Raw genomic sequence first — 19,242 nt, 5'->3', positions numbered from 1 at the left:
TTGTTAGCACAGCATTGTCTAGTTGTAGGTTTGCGTGCTTGTTTGAGAACTTCCATACATTCTGAAAGAAGTTGCAAGTATCCAAATTTCATAACTTCAGGAACCAAATCGCTAAGTTGAGAGCACTGGGATAAGGATGTCTGCTTTGTCCTTTGTTTTGTGTTAACAAATCTGGTCTGTTGGGAAGTTTGCAGTGAGGTACTACTGACAGGTCTAGGAGTGTTGTGTACCAACATTGTCGTGCCCACGTGGAGGCTATGAGTATCATGGTGAGAGAGGTTTGGCACGGTTTGTTGATCAGAAATGGAAGTAGTTGGAGAGGGGGAAAAACATAAGCAAATATCCCTTAACAGTTGATTGCCCTTGGACAGAGGGTGTGGGTGTCTGGATGCGAAGTTTTGGCATTTTGCGTTTGCGTGTTGCAAATAGGTCTATTTCTGGCCTCCCCCACTTTTGAGAGTACTGTTGAAGTACCTGAGAGTAAATCTCCCATTCATGTATCTGTTGGTGTGTTCTGCTTAAGAAATCCACTAGCTGATTGTGTATTCCTGGAATGTATTCTGCTAGTAAGTGATTGTGAATTGCTCATTTCCATATTGTTTGGGCTAGAAGGGACAGTTGAGATGAATGTGTCCCGCCTTGTTTCTTACATGGTTGTCATATTGTCTGTTTTTAACAAGACAGTCTTCTGTTTGAGAAGTGGTTGAAACGCTTTTAGGGCAAGGAACACAGCTAATAATTCTAAATGGTTATTGTGATAATTTAACTGTTTTGAATCCCATTCCCCTTGTAAGGTAAGGTTGTTGAGATGAGCTCCCCAACCTATGATTGATGCATTTGTTGTTATTATGGTCTGAGGTGCAGGGTCCTGAAAGGACCGCTCCTTCATTAAATTGCTGATATTCCACCATTGAAGGGACTTGGGCGTTTGGCGGTCTAACACTAGATGTTGCAATTGACCCTGTGCTTGAGACCATTGTTGTGAGAGGCACTGTTGTAGTGTTCTCATATTTAGTCTTGCATGTGGTACTATTGCTATTCAGGATGCCATAATTTCCAATAGTCTCATGATAAATCGTACCGAGTATTGTTGATTTGGCTGCATTTGTGGTATGAGATTTTGTATCCTTTGCGTATTTGGATAGGAAAAAGGCTTTTTGTGTATTGAGAATAGCACCTAGGTAAGGTTGAACCTGTGCTGGCTGAAGATGTGATTTTCGGTAATTGAGGGTGAAGCCTAATGTATGTAGGGTTTCTATTGCGTATTGAGTGTTTTGTTGATATTGTATAATATTCCTTGATTTTATTAGCCAATCGTCTAGATAAGGAAAGACATGTATGTGTTGTCTTCTTAGGTAAGCTGCTACTACCGCTAGACATTTTGTGAATACTCTTGGAGCTGTTATGCCGAATGGCAGAACTTTTAATTGGTAGTGTTTTTACCCTATAACACACCTTAGGTCTTTTTTGTGAGCTGGATGGATGGGTACACGAAAATACGCATCTTTGAAATATAATGCAGTCATGTAATCTTGTTTTTGTAGTAGTGGAATGACGTCCTGCTGAGATACCATGATAAAGTGTTCTGACAGGATATATAGATTTAGTGGTCTGCGACCTATAATGTGTCTGAGAGTGCCACCCTTTTTAGTAATGAGGAAGTATAGCGAATATACCCCTGTTCTGTGTTGAGTTTTTGGAACTAATTCTATTGTCTTTTAGTAGTAGCGATTGCACTTCTTGTAACAGAACGTTGTGTTCTGGGGACAGCCTGTGATAGCAAGGAGGAATATTGGATAGAAATCAATTCTAGGCAATAACCATTGCGGATAATTGAAAGTACCCATTGGTCTGTGGTGATATTTTGCCATTGGGAGAGGAATTGCTGCAGTCTGCCCCCCCAAAGTAGATGTGTGGGGTTGTGGCATGCTTATGAAGTCACTGTTTGGATGGGGTAGTGACACTTTTTGAGGCCTGGAATTTGCCTCTGAAGTGTTGGCCTCTATAAGAGCCTTTAAATCCCCCTCTTTGGTACTGTTGTAGTTGACCTTATTTAGGTTGGGAGGTAGAATCCTCTGCAGATTGGGGCTTGAATCCTCCTCTAAATTGCTGCTTAAGAAAGGATCCTCTGTAAGGAGTTGTGTGTAGGGCTCCCATTGCTTTAGCAGTGTCAGAATCTTTCCTGCGTTTCTCTATTGTGGTGTCAACCTCAGGACCAAACAGGTGTTTCTTGTTGAAAGGCATATTTAGTACAGCCTACTGTATTTTTGGTTTGAATCCAGAAGAACGTAACCATGCAATGTCGGTGTATGGTTACAGCAGTATTTACGCTCCCAGCTGCTGTATCTGCAGCATCAAGAGCAGACCTTATCTGGTTGTTACTTATTGCCTCACCTTCAACAACTTGTTGAGCCCTCTTCTGATGTTCTTTTGGCAGGTGTTGTACTAATTCCTGCATCTCGTCCCAGTGTGCTCTATCATACCTTGCTAGCAAGGCTTGTGAATTGGCAATGAGCCATTGGTTAGCTGCTTGTGTAGCCACCCTCATGCCAGCAGCATCAAACTTCCTGCTTTCCTTGTCAGGAGGAGGGGCATCCCCTGACGATTAACTATTGGCCCTTTTCTTGCAGCACTGACAACCACAGAGTCTGGAGGTACCTGATGTGTAATGTAAGCTGGATCTGTAGGTGCAGGCTTATATTTTTTATCTATGCGTGGTGGTAAAATCCTAGCTTTAGCAGGTTCCTTAAATATGTCGTCAGCATGCTTGACCATGCCAGGCAGCATTGGTAGCCACTGGTAACATGAGGTTGTGGAGGATAGAGTATTAAAAAATAAATCCTCTTCTAAAGGCTCACTATGCATAAGTACCCAATGGTACGCATCTGCCCTAGAGATGACCTGTGTGTATGCAGTTGTAATCTCTGGTGGCAAAGGTTTTGAAGGATATAGGTCTGGGTCATTGGTTGCTACGGGATCTGGATCATACAGATCCAAAGGATCAATTGTATCACCATGGGAATAAGTGTGCGAGTGAGTTGGTGAAGGTAATGGTGGTGGGCTAACTGGTGGTGGTGAAAGAAAGTTGTGGTGAATGTGGGGGAGAAGTCTGCAAGGGTAATGGTCTCTCCTTCCTTTTAAAAATCTTTCCTGGTGGTGGAGCAGTATCGATATGTTCCTGAAAAGCCTACTTTTTTTTTTTGTGGAGGAGGTGCAGCAATGATCCTCCCAGTATCTTTATGGATATAAATCCTTGACTGTCTTTCATGCATGATTTCCAGAATATGTTGAATGTCAGTGTCCTCAGAAATGTATTCTGATGGTTTTGGTGATTTAGAGGACTCTTCATCATATGTCTTTGAGCTCTGCTTTAATCGGCTTGAAAGTCCTTGTTCTTTTGTGTATGAATACTTTTTCGGCTCCGAAGTTTGCAAATATTTGCGGGCCCGAAAATACAGCCTGTTGTTTCTGCTTCGAGGTATCGACTCCAAAGTGTGTGGACTCCGGCTCAGTTCGGAAATGGAGCTTTTGGTGGATTTGCCCAACTTTGGCATCGAAGTTGGTGTGGCCTTTTTCGGCGCCAAACCCGAAGGTCGGTCACCAACTATTTTCTTTTGGGTCAAACCATGGCTCTCTGGCAGTGGTGCACCCAAGGCCTTTGATTTTTTTAAATTTTTTTTTTAGGAGTGGGAATAGGGGCAGTCGTACTCACGTGCTGACCTGCAGTGATGAGTTGACTATCCTCCTCCGAGTCTTCCCTGGAGTCAGTGTCCTGAATGGAAACTGCCATCTGTACCTGTTCTTCCTCAACGGTTTTGATGTATTCTGTAGTCTTCAACACCATTTTCAGTCTTCTGGATTTCCGGTCACGCAGTGTCTTCTTGGATCGGAACGACCAACAGGCTTCATAATCTTCTTCTTGGTGATCGGGAGAGAGACACAGATTACATACCAGGTGTGGTCTGTGTATGGAAATTTCGTGTGGCACGCGGACAGAATCGGAATGGAATCTGATCCATCTGGCTTTGGCGTAGTAGGCCCGAACAGGCCTGAGCTGGGCGCTCACACCCAAAAGGGTGTAATCTGGTTTTCGATGGTACTATCGGCTCGACTATACATGGAAACACGATCAAAACAATACAGACGGTCAAAAAAAGTTATTTAAAGTTTCTGAATCGAAAATATCAGAGCAAGAGGAAACACGTCCAAACCAGACAGCAGAAAGAAAACAATCTAACAAAGGAGTCGATGCCCATGCGCACTATGACCGAGAGGAGAAGTCACTCGATCCTGTGACTCGAAAAAGGCTTCTTAGAAGAAAAACTTGTAACACTCCGAGATCAACACTTGATGGCGGAAGCAATGAATAGCATGTATATCTGCAGCTACACATGCCATAGAACATATATTATTTATATATATATATGGAAAATGTCACTTACCCAGTGTACATCTGTTCGTGGCATGTAGTGCTGTAGATTCACATGCTATGCATATCCATTCCGACATCTAGTGTTGGGCTCGGAGTGTTATAAGTTGTTTTTCCACGAAGAAATCTTTTCGGATTCACGGGATCGAGTGACTCCTCCTCTCGGTTCCATTGCGCATGGGCATCAACTCCATTGTTAGATTGTTTTTCCGCAGAGGGTGAAGAAAGGAGTGATAGAGTATATATGAGAAAAGAGATGTCCATGCAAATGTAAATGGATATACATATGTACAAATGTTTTTAACTTAAACGATTACAAGGCTTCCGGGGAGGAGGGAGGGTGCCTGTGAATCTGCAGCTACTTGCCACGAACAGATGTTCACTGGGTAAGTGACATTTTCTTTTTGATGGCATGTTTAGCTGCAGATACACATGCTATGCATAGACTACAAAGCAGTAAGTCCTCCCAAAAATCGGTGGCTAGCCTGTAGGAGTTGAAGTAGTTTGAAATAATGTTCTTAGGACAGCTTGTCCTACAGTGGCTTGTTGTTGGGAGAAAACATCAACACAATAGTGTTTACTAAATGTATGAGGGGTTGACCATGTAGCTGCTCTACATATATCAACCATTAGTATGTTTCCTAAAAAAGCCACTGTTGCACCTTTCTTTCTTGTGGAATGTGCTTTAGGAGTGATAAAAGTTGTCTTTTTGCTTTGACATAACATGTTTGCATTCATCTAACAATCTATCTTGCTAAACCTTGTTTTGATATAGGATTGCCTGTATGTGGTTGTTGGAAAGCAACAAAAAGTTGTTTTGTTTTCCTAAACTGTTTAGTTCTGTCTATGTAGTACACAAGAGTTCTTTTGAGATCTAGGGTATGAATAGCTCTTTCTGCCACAGAATCTGGCTGTGGAAAGGAAGACTGGCAATTCCACTGTTTGATTGATGTGAAAAGGAGATACTACTTTTGGTAGAAATGTTGGATTTGTTCTTAGTACAACCTTATGTTTGTCTACTGGGAAAAAAAGGTTCTTCAAGAGTGAATGCTAGTATTTCACTAACTCTTCTTAGAGAAGTAATAGCTACAAGGAAGGCAACCTTCCAAGTTAAAAAATGAATTTAGCAAGAGTGCATGGGTTCAAAAGGTGGTCCCATAAGTCTTGTAAGAACAATATTTAAATTCCATGATGGAAGTGGTGGTGTTCTGGGTTGAATTATACGTTTTAATCCTTCCATGAAGGCTTTAATAATCGGAACTCTGAATAAAGAAGTATGTTGAATAGTTTATAAGTATGCAGATATTGCAGTAAGATTTATTTCTATGGAGGAAAAAGCCAAATTTGATTTTTGTAGATGAAGTAAGTAACATACAATATCTTGTATAGATGCTGCAAGTAGATCTATGGTTTTAGATTGACAATAGTAGACAAATCTTTTCCACTTGTTTGCGTAGCCCTGTCTAGTAGTGGGTTTTCATGCTTGTTTAATGACTTACATACATTCAGATGGAAGTTTTAAGTATCCATATTCTATGACTTCAGGAGCAAAATCACTAAATTGAGAGCATTGGGGTTTGGATGCCTGATTTGACCTTTGTTTTGTGTTAACAAATCTGGTCTGTTTCGGAGTTTGGAGTGAGGTGCTACAGATAGGTCTAGTAGCAGTGTTGTACCAAGGCTGACGTGCCCATGGTGCTATGAGTATCACGTTGAGTGCCATTTGATGCAACTTGTTGACCAGAAATGGAAGGAGTGGGAGAGGGGGAAAAGCGTAAGCAAATATCCCTGACCAATTGATCCATGGAGCATTGCCTGTGGATAGGGGATGTTGGTGTCTGGATGCAAAGTTTTGGCATTTTGTGTTTTCGTGTGTTGCAAATAGATCTATAACTGGTGTTCCCCACCTCTGGAAGTACTTTTGAAGTACTTGGGGGTGAATCTCCCATCCGTGTGTTTGTTGGTGATTTCTGCTGAGGACATCTGCCAACTGATTGTCTATCCCTGGAATGTACTGTGCTATTAGGTGAATTGGATTGTGAATTGCCCATTTCCAAATTGTTTGGGCTAGAAAGGACAGTTGAGATGAATGTGTCCCTCCCTGTTCTTTGAGATAATACATGGTTGTCATGTTGCCTGTCTTTATGAGAACATTCTTCTGTTTGAGAAGAGGTTGAAATACTTTTAGGGCAAGGAATACAGCTAATAATTCTAAGTAGTTTATGTGTAGCTGTTTCTGTTTGATATCCCATTGCCCTTGAATGGTGTGATTGTTTAGGTGAGCTCCCCAACCAATCATTGATGGATCTGTTAAAATCATTGCCTGAGGCACAGGGTCTTGAAACGACCGCCCCTTCATTAAATTGCTGTGATTCCACCACTGAAGGGACATATGTGTTTGGCCGTCCATCAACACTAGATCTTGAAGTTGATCGCGTGCTTGTGACCATTGTTGTGCAAGGCACTGCTGTAAGGGCCTCATATTTAATCTTGCATGTGGGACTATTGCTGTGCAAGATGCCATAATGCCTAAGATCTTCATGATAAATCTTACAGTGTATTGTTGATTTGGCTGTATATGGAATTAGATTTTGGAAAGCTTGTATCTTTGTGTATATGGATATGCCAGTTGAGTATTTAGAATAGCACCTAAATACGGTTGTACTTGTGCTGGTTGAAGGTGTGACTTTTTTTTTTTTTTTTGAAAATCCTAGTGTGTGCAGAGTTTCTATCATGTAACGTGTATGTTTTTGGCATTGTGTACAATTGTTTGATTTTATTAGCCAATCGTCTAGATATGGAAAGATATGGGTGTGTTGTCTTCTTAAGTATGCTGCTACTATCGCTAGACACTTTGTGAACACCCTTGGAGCTGTTGTTATGCCAAAAGATAACACTTTGAACTGGTAGTGTTTTTCTTGTATGACAAACTGAAGGTATTTTCTGTGAGCTGGGTGGATGGTTATGTGGAAATACGCATCTTTGAGGTCTAGGGCCATCATAAAATCTTGTTTTTGTAACAGTGGAATAACATCTTGCAGAGTTACCATGTGAAAATGTTCTGAGAAGATGTAAAAATTGAGGGGCCTGAGGGTGCCATCTTTTTTGGGTATTAGGAAGTATAGTGAGTATATACCCCTGTTCCCTGTTGAGACTGTGGGACTAATTCTATTACTTACTTGAATAGTAGAGATTGAACCTCTTGTTCTAACAGAATGTATGTTCTTGGGGATAACATGTGATACCTTGGTGGAATATTTGGAGGGGTGTTTATCAATTATAGGCAATAGCCATTGCGGATAATTGCTAATACCCAGTTGTCTGTGGTGATATTTTGCCAATGAGAGTGGGACTGCTGTGGTCTTCCCCCCACAGGAGATGTGTGGAGTGGAAGGGAGGGAGGGAAGTCACTGTTTTGGTTGTGTTGTAGGTTGTTTTGAGTTTTGGAATTTACCTATATTTCTAGAGTAATGACCTCTGTATGTTCCTCTACACCCACCTCGTTGGTACTGGGTTTGATATGGTTGCTTTGTTTGTGAGGTTGAAGCCTCGGAGGATTGTGCTCTAACACCTCCTCCAAACTGAGGCTTACAAAATGACCCCCTATATGGTGTAGTGTACAGAGTACCTATTGCCTTTGCTGTATCAGAGGCTTTTTTCGTAATTTCTCTATTGTAGTGTCCACTTCTGGGCCAAAGAGGTGCTTTTTATCAAAAGGCATATTTAACACAGCCTGTTGGATTTCTGGTTTAAAACCAGAGGAGCGTAGCCATGCATGTCTTCTAATGGTAATGGCTGTGTTAACACTCCTAGCAGCTGTATCAGCAGCATCAAGGGAAGATCTTATTTGACTGTTACTGATGGCTTGCCCTTCTACTATTACTTGTTGTGCCCGCTTTTGGTGTTCTTTTAGGAGATGCTGTATGATATCCTGCATCTCATCCCAATGAGCTCTATCATAGTGGCTAGTAGTGCTTGAGAATTAGCTACTCTCCATTGATTTGCTGCTTGGGACTCAACTCTTTTCTCTGCAGCGTCAAATTTCCTGCTCTCTTTATCAGGAGGGGGTGCAACTCCTGAAGACATGTCTATTTGCCCTCTTTCTTGCTGCACTGACCACCACTGAATCTGGAGGCACCTGATGAGTAATACAATCTGGGACAGAGAGTGCAGGCTTATATTTCTTTTCTATTCTAGGTGTGACGATTCTGGATTTCACAGGCTCATTAAAAATTTGGTCTACGTGATTTACCATGCCTGGTAACAATGGAAGGCATTGGTACCTAGAATGAGTTGAAGATAATGTATTAAACAAAAAATCTTCTTCCAATGGTTCGGTGTGCATTGTTACCCCATGATAAGATGCAGCCCTGGCCATGACCTGGTTGTATACTGTGGTATCCTCCGGTGGAGATGGTTTGGATGGGTAGGTATCTGGGTCGTTATCTGGGATGGGATCAGGATCATAAAGGTCCCATGGATCTACTATGTCTTCTTGCGAATAAAAAGAGTGTGTTGAAGAAGGAATTGGTGGAGGGCTGGTGTGAGGAGAGACAGATAGCTGTGGAGAATGAGGAGGAGAAGACTGAGGAGGTACTGGCTTCTCTCTTTTTGCTTTTGCACTTTTGCTGGTGGCTATGCAGTGTCCAGTTCTTCTTGGAATGTCAGCTTTCTTTTTGTTTTTTAGAGGAGGTGCTGTAAAAATTCTGTCTTTTTATGGATGTGTATTCTAGATTGCCTCATCCATAATTTTAGAATGGGCTCAATGTCCGACTCTTCCTCAGAGGTTTTATGGCTTTCTCTTAATTTCTTGGAAAGTCCTTGCTCTACTGTATATAATGTCTTTTTCGGTGCCGAAAATGTTGTGGAAGGTCTCAGCTCTGAAGCTGCCTTTCGAACTTTCGACTCTGAAACTTGGTGGTTAATGCTAGAGTCTGAAATGGAGCCCTTTATAATTTTACTCGACTCCGAAGTAGTCGGAGGAGTGGCCTTTTTCGGCACCGAACCCAGAGGTCAGTCGCCCCCAGTCTTTTTTGGGGCCGAACCATTGCCTTCCGGCAGTGGTGTACCCAAGGTCTTAGGATGTTTCTTGTGTGGGGGTGCAGGGGCAGACATACTCACACGCCGGCCAGCTGTGATGGGTCTGTCATCTTCGGATTCCTGTTGGAGTCTGTGTCTTGGATAGAGACTGCTGTCTGTGCCTGCTCTTTTTCAGTGACGTCCAGATGTTCACTGCTCTTCAGCGCCATTTCAAGTTTTGGTGCTCTTCGATCTCTAAGAGTCTTTTTTGATCGAAACGATCGACAGGTCTCACAGTTTTCCTCCTGATGGTCTGGAGAAAGGCACAAGTTGCAAACTAAATGCTGGTCAGTATATGGATACTTTGCATGGCACAGAGGACAGAATTGGAATGGAGTCTGATCCATCAGGCTCTCCACGCTGTAGGCACTAAAAGGCCAGAGTTGGGCGCACGCGCCCAAAAGGGCAAACAAAGTGATTTTCCAACTGTACTACTGGTTCGATACTAGATGAAGAACGTGATCGAGACAATACCGACAAAAGGGAAGGCTTTCTAAAGTTTTCCAAATCTAAATCTCGGAGCGAGAGGAAACACGTCCGAGCCCAGCGGCGGAAAGAAAACAATCTACCAATGGAGTCGATACCCATGCGCAATCGAACTGAGAGGAGGAGTCACTCGATCCAGTGACTCGGAAAAGACTTCTTCGAAGAACAACAACTTGTAACACTCCGAGCCCAACACTAGATGTCGGAATGGATATGCATAGCATGTGTATGCAATGCATTTCAGAGAGTTTATTTTCTTAGTGAGTAGTACCTGATGTTTGTGCCCAGGATTAATGTAACAGAGTCTTGCACAATAAAACATTTACAAACAAAAATGCCAAAGTACATGCCACATCACCAGTGAAATGCAAAGTATGCAAAATTCAATACAACAGTGTACCAATGCACAAATCTTCAGACTTAATCGATCAAGCATATGTTCTGCATAGTATATAATGAAATGACTCTGGCAAGTTACAAATGAATACTAGTCAAAAGCCCAGCAAAAGTAATCTTGAAACCACTTGCATCTACATACAGCTCCTTCTTTGTGTGTGCATCATGCTAGAGATGAGGTCTGAAGTGGTTTTCAGCTAGCCGGATAGTGAACTCTGAAGCATACGACTTAGCTCATCAACAACTAAATGCTATTTAATATGCTCTATTTTATGAGTCAAATAATTTGAGGCTTGCAGCAGTGGTCTATGAAGACATCACAATGAAATACAACTGTGGAAAGCACAGCGCAGTCGTTATTTTAAACGCATGCAAAAAAATCAGCATATGCTCACTTTCAAATGAGAAATATTCTCAATTAAGACAAAATGATGAGGCTAATCTAAAGAAGCCACACCACGTTTGCAGTGTAATGTTAAAGAGCATTACCGGAATGCAAGCTAATGGCAACATTTAAAATCCCATGGACAAAAAATTAACAATTTGGCTGCTAAGGGTTAACAGTCCGCCATATATGTTTTTAATGGTTGATTTAGCTTGCATTAAAACCTTCAAAACTTTCAGCAAATGATAATCAGTGTCCTTATAAAACATAAAAACAGAAATGTGTTGTTACAAATAAAGATCTGTGCAAAAAAATAGTTTCCAAAAAGGGCAACAATACATTTGTTAAATTCACCCTCTTCTGAAACTTTGAGAGCAAACTGTGGCAAAAATAAATATTTTAGCGTTATTTTAAAAGATTACTCTTGGCGCAGGTGAAATATCTTATAAAGCCAGTGGTGACTATAAAAATATATGAACTTCTGAAATCTAGACAAAGCTATGAATTTAGCAAGTGATAATCTGTGTATGCTACAAATGTTTTGTCGCATCAAGTTTTCTTCAACTCACAAAATGTCACAAATAAGCTATTTAAAGATGCACTTTTTGCCAGGAAAGCAGATATATGAAATACACCACTTGTGGTGAATACATTTTAGTTCTTATTGGGACTCAGGAGTTTAGTTTAGCCTTTTGGCTTGTTGTCCTGCACCCCCATCACCTAATTACTTTTAACATACTTAGCTTGCTCCATTTTATTTATATTATTTTATTATTTCTTCTAAGATGGCTGCCTTTGTTTATAGCTTATAGAGATGTTTTTGATTTGCATTATTAGTGCCACTCTGAGAAGGTGTCATTATCAGCGTCATGATCAGTGATGTACTTAGGTTTTATGTCACTTTCTTACATACGCGTGATAAGAACAAAATGTACACTCGTTGGAGAATATTTATATAATTGCACTCCAAGTCTGCCTCCTTATCAGTTGTTTAGGAACATACCTGCATCAGGGATCCTACATGATCTGTATAAATACATCTCACACGGACAAGGTCAATAGAGGGGTCCCTTCCAGATGCCAACTACACTGCACATCACCTTGCTGCAGAACTCAGCCTTTGTGTCAACATGGAGTCTGATCTAGAGAACTCATTCCAAGGTAACAAGGGTTGGGGGCGCTCCTCATGGACATGGTGTTGGCAGATTAGGTTGATCATATCTAGCTCTCATTAGGTTAAATATTAGGTCCTCTTTGCTAGGAATTTCATATCTCATGTTTATTGCAAGATGGTGGGGGGTTTTGTATTCACAACTCATCTTCACAATTATGCTTCTCTTACTGTTCATTATCCTAATCATTGCAGCTCATGCATTTTTATCGTAGATGGCAGTCCTTCCAATAAATATATTGAAAACTGTCCTGCATCTCCTTCATTGCCTGTGTGTGACTAAGACTTGTTGCTAACAGGAGAGAAGGATAACTTACGTTCCACAACAACTTCCTTGAGAGGTTCTGTCTAGAGTCCATGCGTAATGCTGCCAGAAATCACCTTTGCTGTCTGAATTTTGGTGAGGTACTGCTTGTGAGCTGGGAGGGTTGGGATGACAGTTGCAACTTGTTGTAGGAGTGACTCAGTCACCTACAAACAGAAGTACTGTCACCACTAAACCAGCAGTCTTGCTAGGAGCGAGAGTCCAACTACAACATTAGTCTTGGAAGGTGAAATATCTTATAAAGCAAGTGGTGACCATAAAAATATATGAACTTCTGAAATCTAGACAAAGATACGAATTTAGCAAGTGATTATCTGTGTAAGCTGCAAATGTTTTGTTATATCGAGTTCTCTAAAACTCACAAAATGTTGCAAATAAGCTATTTACAGCTGCATGTTTTTGCCAGGAAAGCAGGTATATGAAACCCACTACTAAGTTCATCAGACTTCTCAGATCACAGATACATTCAACCTTCATAGTTTGCCTAAAAACAAAGATATTAGATCACATGTTTCATTATACACAGAAAAATATTTACTTCCCAAATTAATTGAAACAAAGTAATAAGACCTTAGGGGTAGGTAATAGTCTACTTTCCAAAATTGTGTAATACATAAATTAGGCGACAATAACCCCCATAATCTTGTGAAAAACAAAGGGATAACAGGAAATTTCCTACTACTATTCTTACCTCCTTAGCCTTGATAAAATAGCACTTCATATCAATCAATCAATCAATCAATCAATCAGTTAATTTGTAAAGCGCGCTAGATACCAGTGAGGGTGGGGAGAGATGGGGATTGCTGCTACTGCTCGAAGAGCCAAGTCTTGAGTAGTTTTCTGAAGGAAAGAAGGTCCTGGGTCTGTCGTAGATCCGGGGGAAGGGTGTTCGAGGTCTTGGCGGCGAGGTACGAGAATGATCTGCCGCCGGAAGATTTGAGTCGGTTGCGGGGGACAGAGGCGAGGTTAGCAGAGCGGAGATGCCGGGTGGGTGTGTAGAAGCTGAGTCTGTTGTTCAGGTATGATGGTCCGGTGTTGTGGAGTGCCTTGTGTGCGTGGGTGAGGAGCTTGAAGGTGATCCTCTTGTTGACGGGGAGCCAGTGAAGGTCTCTTAGGTGGGGGGTGATGTGGCAGTGGCGAGGGATGTTGAGGATGAGTCGGGCGGAGGCGTTTTGGATGCATTGGAGGAGTTTGGATGAGATACCGGTGTAGAGGGCGTTGCCGTAGTCGAGTCTGTTGCTGACGAGAGCCAGGGTTACTGTTTTTCTTGTTTCTGTTGGGATCCATTTGTAAATTCTGCGAAGCATGCAGAGGGTGTTGTAGCAGGAGGAGGAGATGGCGCTGACCTGCTTGGACATGGAGAGTGAGGAGTCGAGGGTGAAGCCGAGGTTTTGTGAGCTGTCGGTGGGCGTTGGTGGGGGACCCAGCGTGGACGGCCCCATGAGTTGTCCCAGGCAGAGGGGGTGCACCCAAGGACGAGGACCTCCGTTATGTTCGAGTTCAGTTTTAGCCGGCTGTCTCTCATCCAGTAGGCGATGGCTTTCAGTCCCTCGTGGAGGTTAGTTTTGGCGGTGTGCGGGTCCTTGGTGAGGGAGAGGATGAGTTGGGTGTTGTTGGTGTAGGAGATGATGTTGAGGTTGTGCTGACGGGCCACTTGTGCGAGGGGGGCCATGTAGATGTTGAACAGCGTCGGGCTGAGGGTACACATGTATCACTATACGTTGATGTATACCACACTGAAAATCTCAGACATAACCAGCTAATTTTAACTCACTTCTTTCTCACAGGAATTTGGCTAGGGAATGTCTGCATTTTTTGCCCTTATGGAAAACATCGCACTAGGAGAATCATCCCACAACAGAGAATATTGAAAACTAGACACACAGATCATGCAACCATATTATGAAAATATTAAAATGTGGCTTAAAGCACCAATTCCTCAAAGTGACACATATAAGGAAGACACTCACCAGAATTTTAGAAGTGTAAGCACAATTCACAGCAATTCCAGTTACTAGGAGGTGTAAAGTCTTCTCATTTAAAGCGTCAGGTTCTGGAATCTTTTTGTAATGTTTTTCACCCAGAAAAGCTTGGACCACAGTCATTCTGTTCATTGTTAAGGTTCCAGTTTTATCCGAACAAATTGCTGTTGCATTGCCCATTGTCTCACAGGCATCCAAATGTCGTACTAAATTGTTATCTTTCATCATTTTCTATGGATAGGAAAAAGAAAAACAATGTATTATTCTGTATATTTATAAGGCTTAGTAATAAAGGTTCAGCTCCAAGCATGAATGCAGTGGCAATATTCAGCTAAAGTATGCAATGTAAAGGTATCACCGATATGAGAAGGGAGAACCTCCTCGCTACTTTATTACATTGTTCCAGAATGTTCTGCTGCCTTTGCGTACCTACAATACGAAATTCACACAAGCTGATGTAGTAGTGAATGACATTTACAAGTGTCATCTGGTCTACAAGTGAGCCATACATTAGCACAGAAGCATCACTGAATTAACAAGTTTATCGGGAGCCATCGTTTGAGTAGGTGCCAATATTTCAGTACCAGATAAGTATTCTTCACTTTAATGATTAATGTACCAGTACTTACCATCCTATTAAACTGCAGGGTAGTAATGCTAACATCCTGTTTCTACCCTTGAGCCAGCGATAGATTTTTCAGTGTGCTACCCAAGATCCATACATTATTTCCTTAATTACAACTTGTTTACTAGGTATGTGCTGGGACCAGTCATTGTGCAGGACCATGACTGGGTCTCAGTGAACTTACTTCCTGCTGCTCATGAACTAATGACTAAGGCACACAAATACAGTCACTTCCTCTACACATATTACTTAATTTCAAGGAAAACCTTTAATTTGGCAGCTCAGGTTAACCAAACTCCTTCTTATAACTGTTAAAGATGGTGCTAAATTTGGGCTTGGTTCACATTATATGAAATGGGTTAAACTGATGTACCAGGGCCCAGTAGCACCATCAGAGTGAATGGGGTGGTGTTCTCAGAGTTTCCTATAAGTAGTGGTATGAGGAAGGTTTGCCCCCCGTCCCCTCGCCTGTTTGCTGTCACTATAGAATCACTGGCATGTAGGGTTCACAACCACCCTGGGATCTGAAGGTTTCATATATCGGGTGAGACCGCACTTGAGGAGAAGATCTCACTTTTTACATACAACATTCTTCTTTATATAAAAACGCCCTCCCGTTCACTTCCCCTGCTTTTCCAGCTGTTTGAGGACTATGAAAACTCTCCAGACTAGCGCATTAATTGGGACAAGTTGGTACTTTACCTTCCGCAGAAAAGGATTGAGATACCTCCTCTCTCCCATAGTCTGCCACACTCTACCCTCAAGTTTCACTACCTAGGCATACTCATGACAGTGCTAAAGGAAATATGCATAGAACATAATCTCAGGAGAGTGATACGGATTTGCTGGGAGAACATGAAGTGGTGGCAGGGACTGCCCCCCACACTGCCAGGTACAGCAGCCATGTTTAAAATGGTGTTGTTACCTAAGTTACTTTACGCCCTGCAGAATACGTACTATCTGATCCCCCAGAACACCTTCACAACACTTGAGGGAGATATGCAAACCCTATTATGGGATGGGAAGCACCCCAAAATAGCCCTAAAAACTCTGCAGCTCAATCGATTTAATGGCGGAATAGCTCTGCCAAATGTGCATGCTTATTATTGGGCATCCCACCTCAATAATGTTTACTGTTTTTTTACCCCCTAGACCACTCAAAATTTGGATTGCAATGGTCACAATGAAAATTAAAGTCCTATCTCCATTATCTATACGGAGGTCAGGGGACTCAACTTCTTTCAGCCACTCTGGTTGTGACAGCGGCCTGGGATAGAGTTATGAACTCCATCGGGAGGTACGGTACACCCATAAAGGAAACACCATTGTAGATGGACACTCATTTCCCCAACTATGAAATCTGCAGAGATTTAGGGCTCAGGATCGGATAGGCATCTCCAAAGTGGGAGATCTAGTTGAAAGTGGTGATATTACGTCTTTCTCCTCCCTTCGGTGACAGTACAGGACGCAAGTGAATCAGTTCCTAAAGTATGCACAGATGCAACATGCGTGGAGAGCAGAGGGGCTCCCGGGTGAGGGTTATTCCAGACTTTGCCTCATTGGAAGGATGGCTACTTATGGAGGAATTAGGGAGGGGTGAGATTTCTTACATGTATAAAACCCTTAATAACATGTCTGATACCCTGTGTGGTCGGTGAGGAAAAATGAGTGGAGGATATGGGGGGACATGGAGGACACTGACTGGGATATGGCACTAATGCACCCTACGGAGGTAGCTATATAATCACTACTGTGACTGGTTCAATTCAAAATCTTACACCAAGTGTAGTATGAAAGGCAGCGCCTCCATGCCACGGGGAGTGTTCAGAACCCACACTGTTTGAAGTGTAAAGATAATGAGGGCTTCTTCCATACTATCTGGAGCTATACAGACCTACTGGAGTGAAATCACTGGGGAACTTGTTAAATGCCATCAGTACAAATTCCATCTGACCCAAGTTTGTCATCTTGGGGATCCCTAACAACAATGATCTACCCCGGGCCCAAATTATGTTTTGCGGTCTTGGCCTTGTGGTAGCTAAGAGAGACAGAGCTCACTACTGGCGGTCAGGTGAGAACCCAACACTGTAGGAATGGAGAAAAGGTATGGACATGTAAATGGCGGTTGAAAAAGCCACACATGCGAGCAGGAGTTGTCTCCGAAAGTTTCACGAAATATCGGGGAAATGGATAGAATATTATTCTCTATAGCTGCTGGATGACAGTAGGACAGAGTTGGGGCAGGATTTAGTGGGAGTAAATGTGTTTTTATCCGATGCAGATGCTGTTTATCACCTGGTATTTTGTTCTCATCAGTCAACTCGTATGGGCTCACATAGGTCTGTGGTGGGGACGTGGGGTGGAAAGGTTGTGGGTTAATGGTTATTGTTATGGACATGCCAACAATGGGGTTGACCTACAGAACTACTGTCTATCATTTGTTTTTGCTATGTTGCCAACGAAAAATAAAAATATATTGTATTAAAAAAGAAGAGGATGGTGCACTCTACAGGCATGACTTTCAGGAGGCAGGTTTGGTCAGCCACTGAGATTAGGCTATACAATGGTGATGCAGGAAATACTAGAAAATGAGTAGGGCAACCCAGAGGTGGTCCAAGGCCTGCTACACAGTTGCAATCCAAACATTTGATGGTTTCCTCGAGATAGCCATTCATTGAATTTTGTCTACAAACATTCCTGCCAGAGACTGAAATTTGTGTACAGCAAATAGTCTCCTCCTAACTGCTTCCTGAAAGAAGCAAATGGTCCAATTTTTAAATAATGCTTAATGTTGGTGTTTCGAAGCATTCCAGATTTTGGTAGAGAATGAGGATAAAGTGATCTGGTCAGAAAAAAAAGAAAAGAAAAAAAAAGACTATTTTGGGGGAGGGGAGAAGAGGTTGGTCCACAAATCTCATGACGACTATGACACGAGTCTAATCTATCTAAGTTCAAAAGCATAAAGTGAATCAATCTGAGTTTCTTTTAGGCATGATCTATTGATAGGACATTAACCCCTAGGGTGCCCAGGACGAGCTGGTCTCACCCTCGGCAACGGTTGCCCGGTGCCGAGGTCGAGACCAGCTCGTCCCGCTATTGGCCCCCAGGGGGGAGCGTTAGCGCTCTCCCCAGTGGCCAAGCACCCTCCTCCCCTGGGCAGGGATGGAAGGGAATTGCTTCCCCTTCCACCCCCGACATCTGATGCAAAAGCATTTCTCCTCCAATCACGTGGAGGGGGGCAGAGAGGCATGAACGGAGAGGAAAGGCTTTTACTCTCCTTTCATGTCTCTCCAAGCATTTCTGCTGCCCAATCAATCACGATACCAGGGATTTTTTTTGTTGTGTTTATAACATAAGGGGAGCGGCCCCTTGGGCAAGGGCCGCTACCCATGGGGACAATTTATTTTTAGGCTATTTCTGCCCTCCCGGGGGCAGATCGGCCTACTATAATTAGAAACCACTTAGGCACCAAGGATGGGTGTGTGCGTGTTTTGCTTGGGGGGCAAGGGTCGCACCCCATGGGCGCACATTACTGTTGGCCATATCTGCCCCTGTTGGGGGCAGATCGACCTATTTTTGGAAGGCCCATCAGCCCCCAAGGGGGGCAGAAAGCCCACCAGGAAAGATTTTTTTTCTTTTCAAAATAAGAGGGTGGGGGTATGGACATACCACCACCCCAAATAAATGGGGCCAAAGTTGTTCTGCCCACCAGTGGGTAGATAGGGAATAAAAAATAAATAAAAAATAGTGTGGTGGTGGCTACCAACAAGTATGGGCGAGGTTATGCACCCCCCCTCAACTGAAGGGGCTAACAGTCGTTCAGCTCCCCCGCATACCAAAACATCTGATCCCATGGCAAGCAAGTGGACATTTGATTATTTGGGGTTTTGGTTTTACATTTGGGCCATGAGAGCTTGGCTAACTATCAAAATCGTCCCACTTGGAATGGTGAGGGATGCACTTTATGGGCTTTGGGACGCTGCCATGTAGAAAACTCCACAAGACCTAGACACACCTGAAAACTAAACATCTGGGTGAATCCAAGGTGGTGTGCTTCACATGCAGCTCACACCATTTTCTTACCCACAATGCCCTGCAAACCTCCAACTTTGCTGGAAATCACAAATTTTGTCCCCATTTTTGTGATAGAACCTTCCGGAATCTGAGGGAATCTACATAATTCCTACCAATCAGCATTGTCTCATCTATACTGATAAAAATTCTGCTGCACTTGTCAGCCTAAAAATGTTTTTCTTCAAACTGCCCTTTTGGATCCACTTTGGTTCCCCCTCAATTTTGACATGTTTTTGGCTCTTCCATATTACAAGCACTTGGCCCACCTACACAAGTGAGGTATAATTTTT

General features: G+C 42.6%; 1 protein-coding gene across 12 annotated transcripts in view; it reads right to left on the bottom strand.

Annotated features, from left to right (window-relative positions):
* Positions 1–19,242, bottom strand: part of ATP2B1 (ATPase plasma membrane Ca2+ transporting 1) — a 432,225-nt gene that overhangs the window by 165,473 nt on the left and 247,510 nt on the right. For all 12 annotated transcript variants that reach the window (XM_069228813.1, XM_069228808.1, XM_069228806.1 and 9 more), the window contains one exon: positions 14,242–14,484. In XM_069228813.1, the coding sequence (XP_069084914.1) occupies positions 14,242–14,484 (243 nt within the window). The remainder of the gene's footprint in view (positions 1–14,241; positions 14,485–19,242) is intronic.

The sequence above is a fragment of the Pleurodeles waltl genome, chromosome 4_1 (genome assembly GCF_031143425.1).
Source record: "Pleurodeles waltl isolate 20211129_DDA chromosome 4_1, aPleWal1.hap1.20221129, whole genome shotgun sequence".
Taxonomy (NCBI): Eukaryota; Metazoa; Chordata; class Amphibia; order Caudata; family Salamandridae; genus Pleurodeles; species Pleurodeles waltl.
Note: the sequence above shows the minus strand (reverse complement) of the source record. Positions and strands in the feature narration are given on the sequence as shown.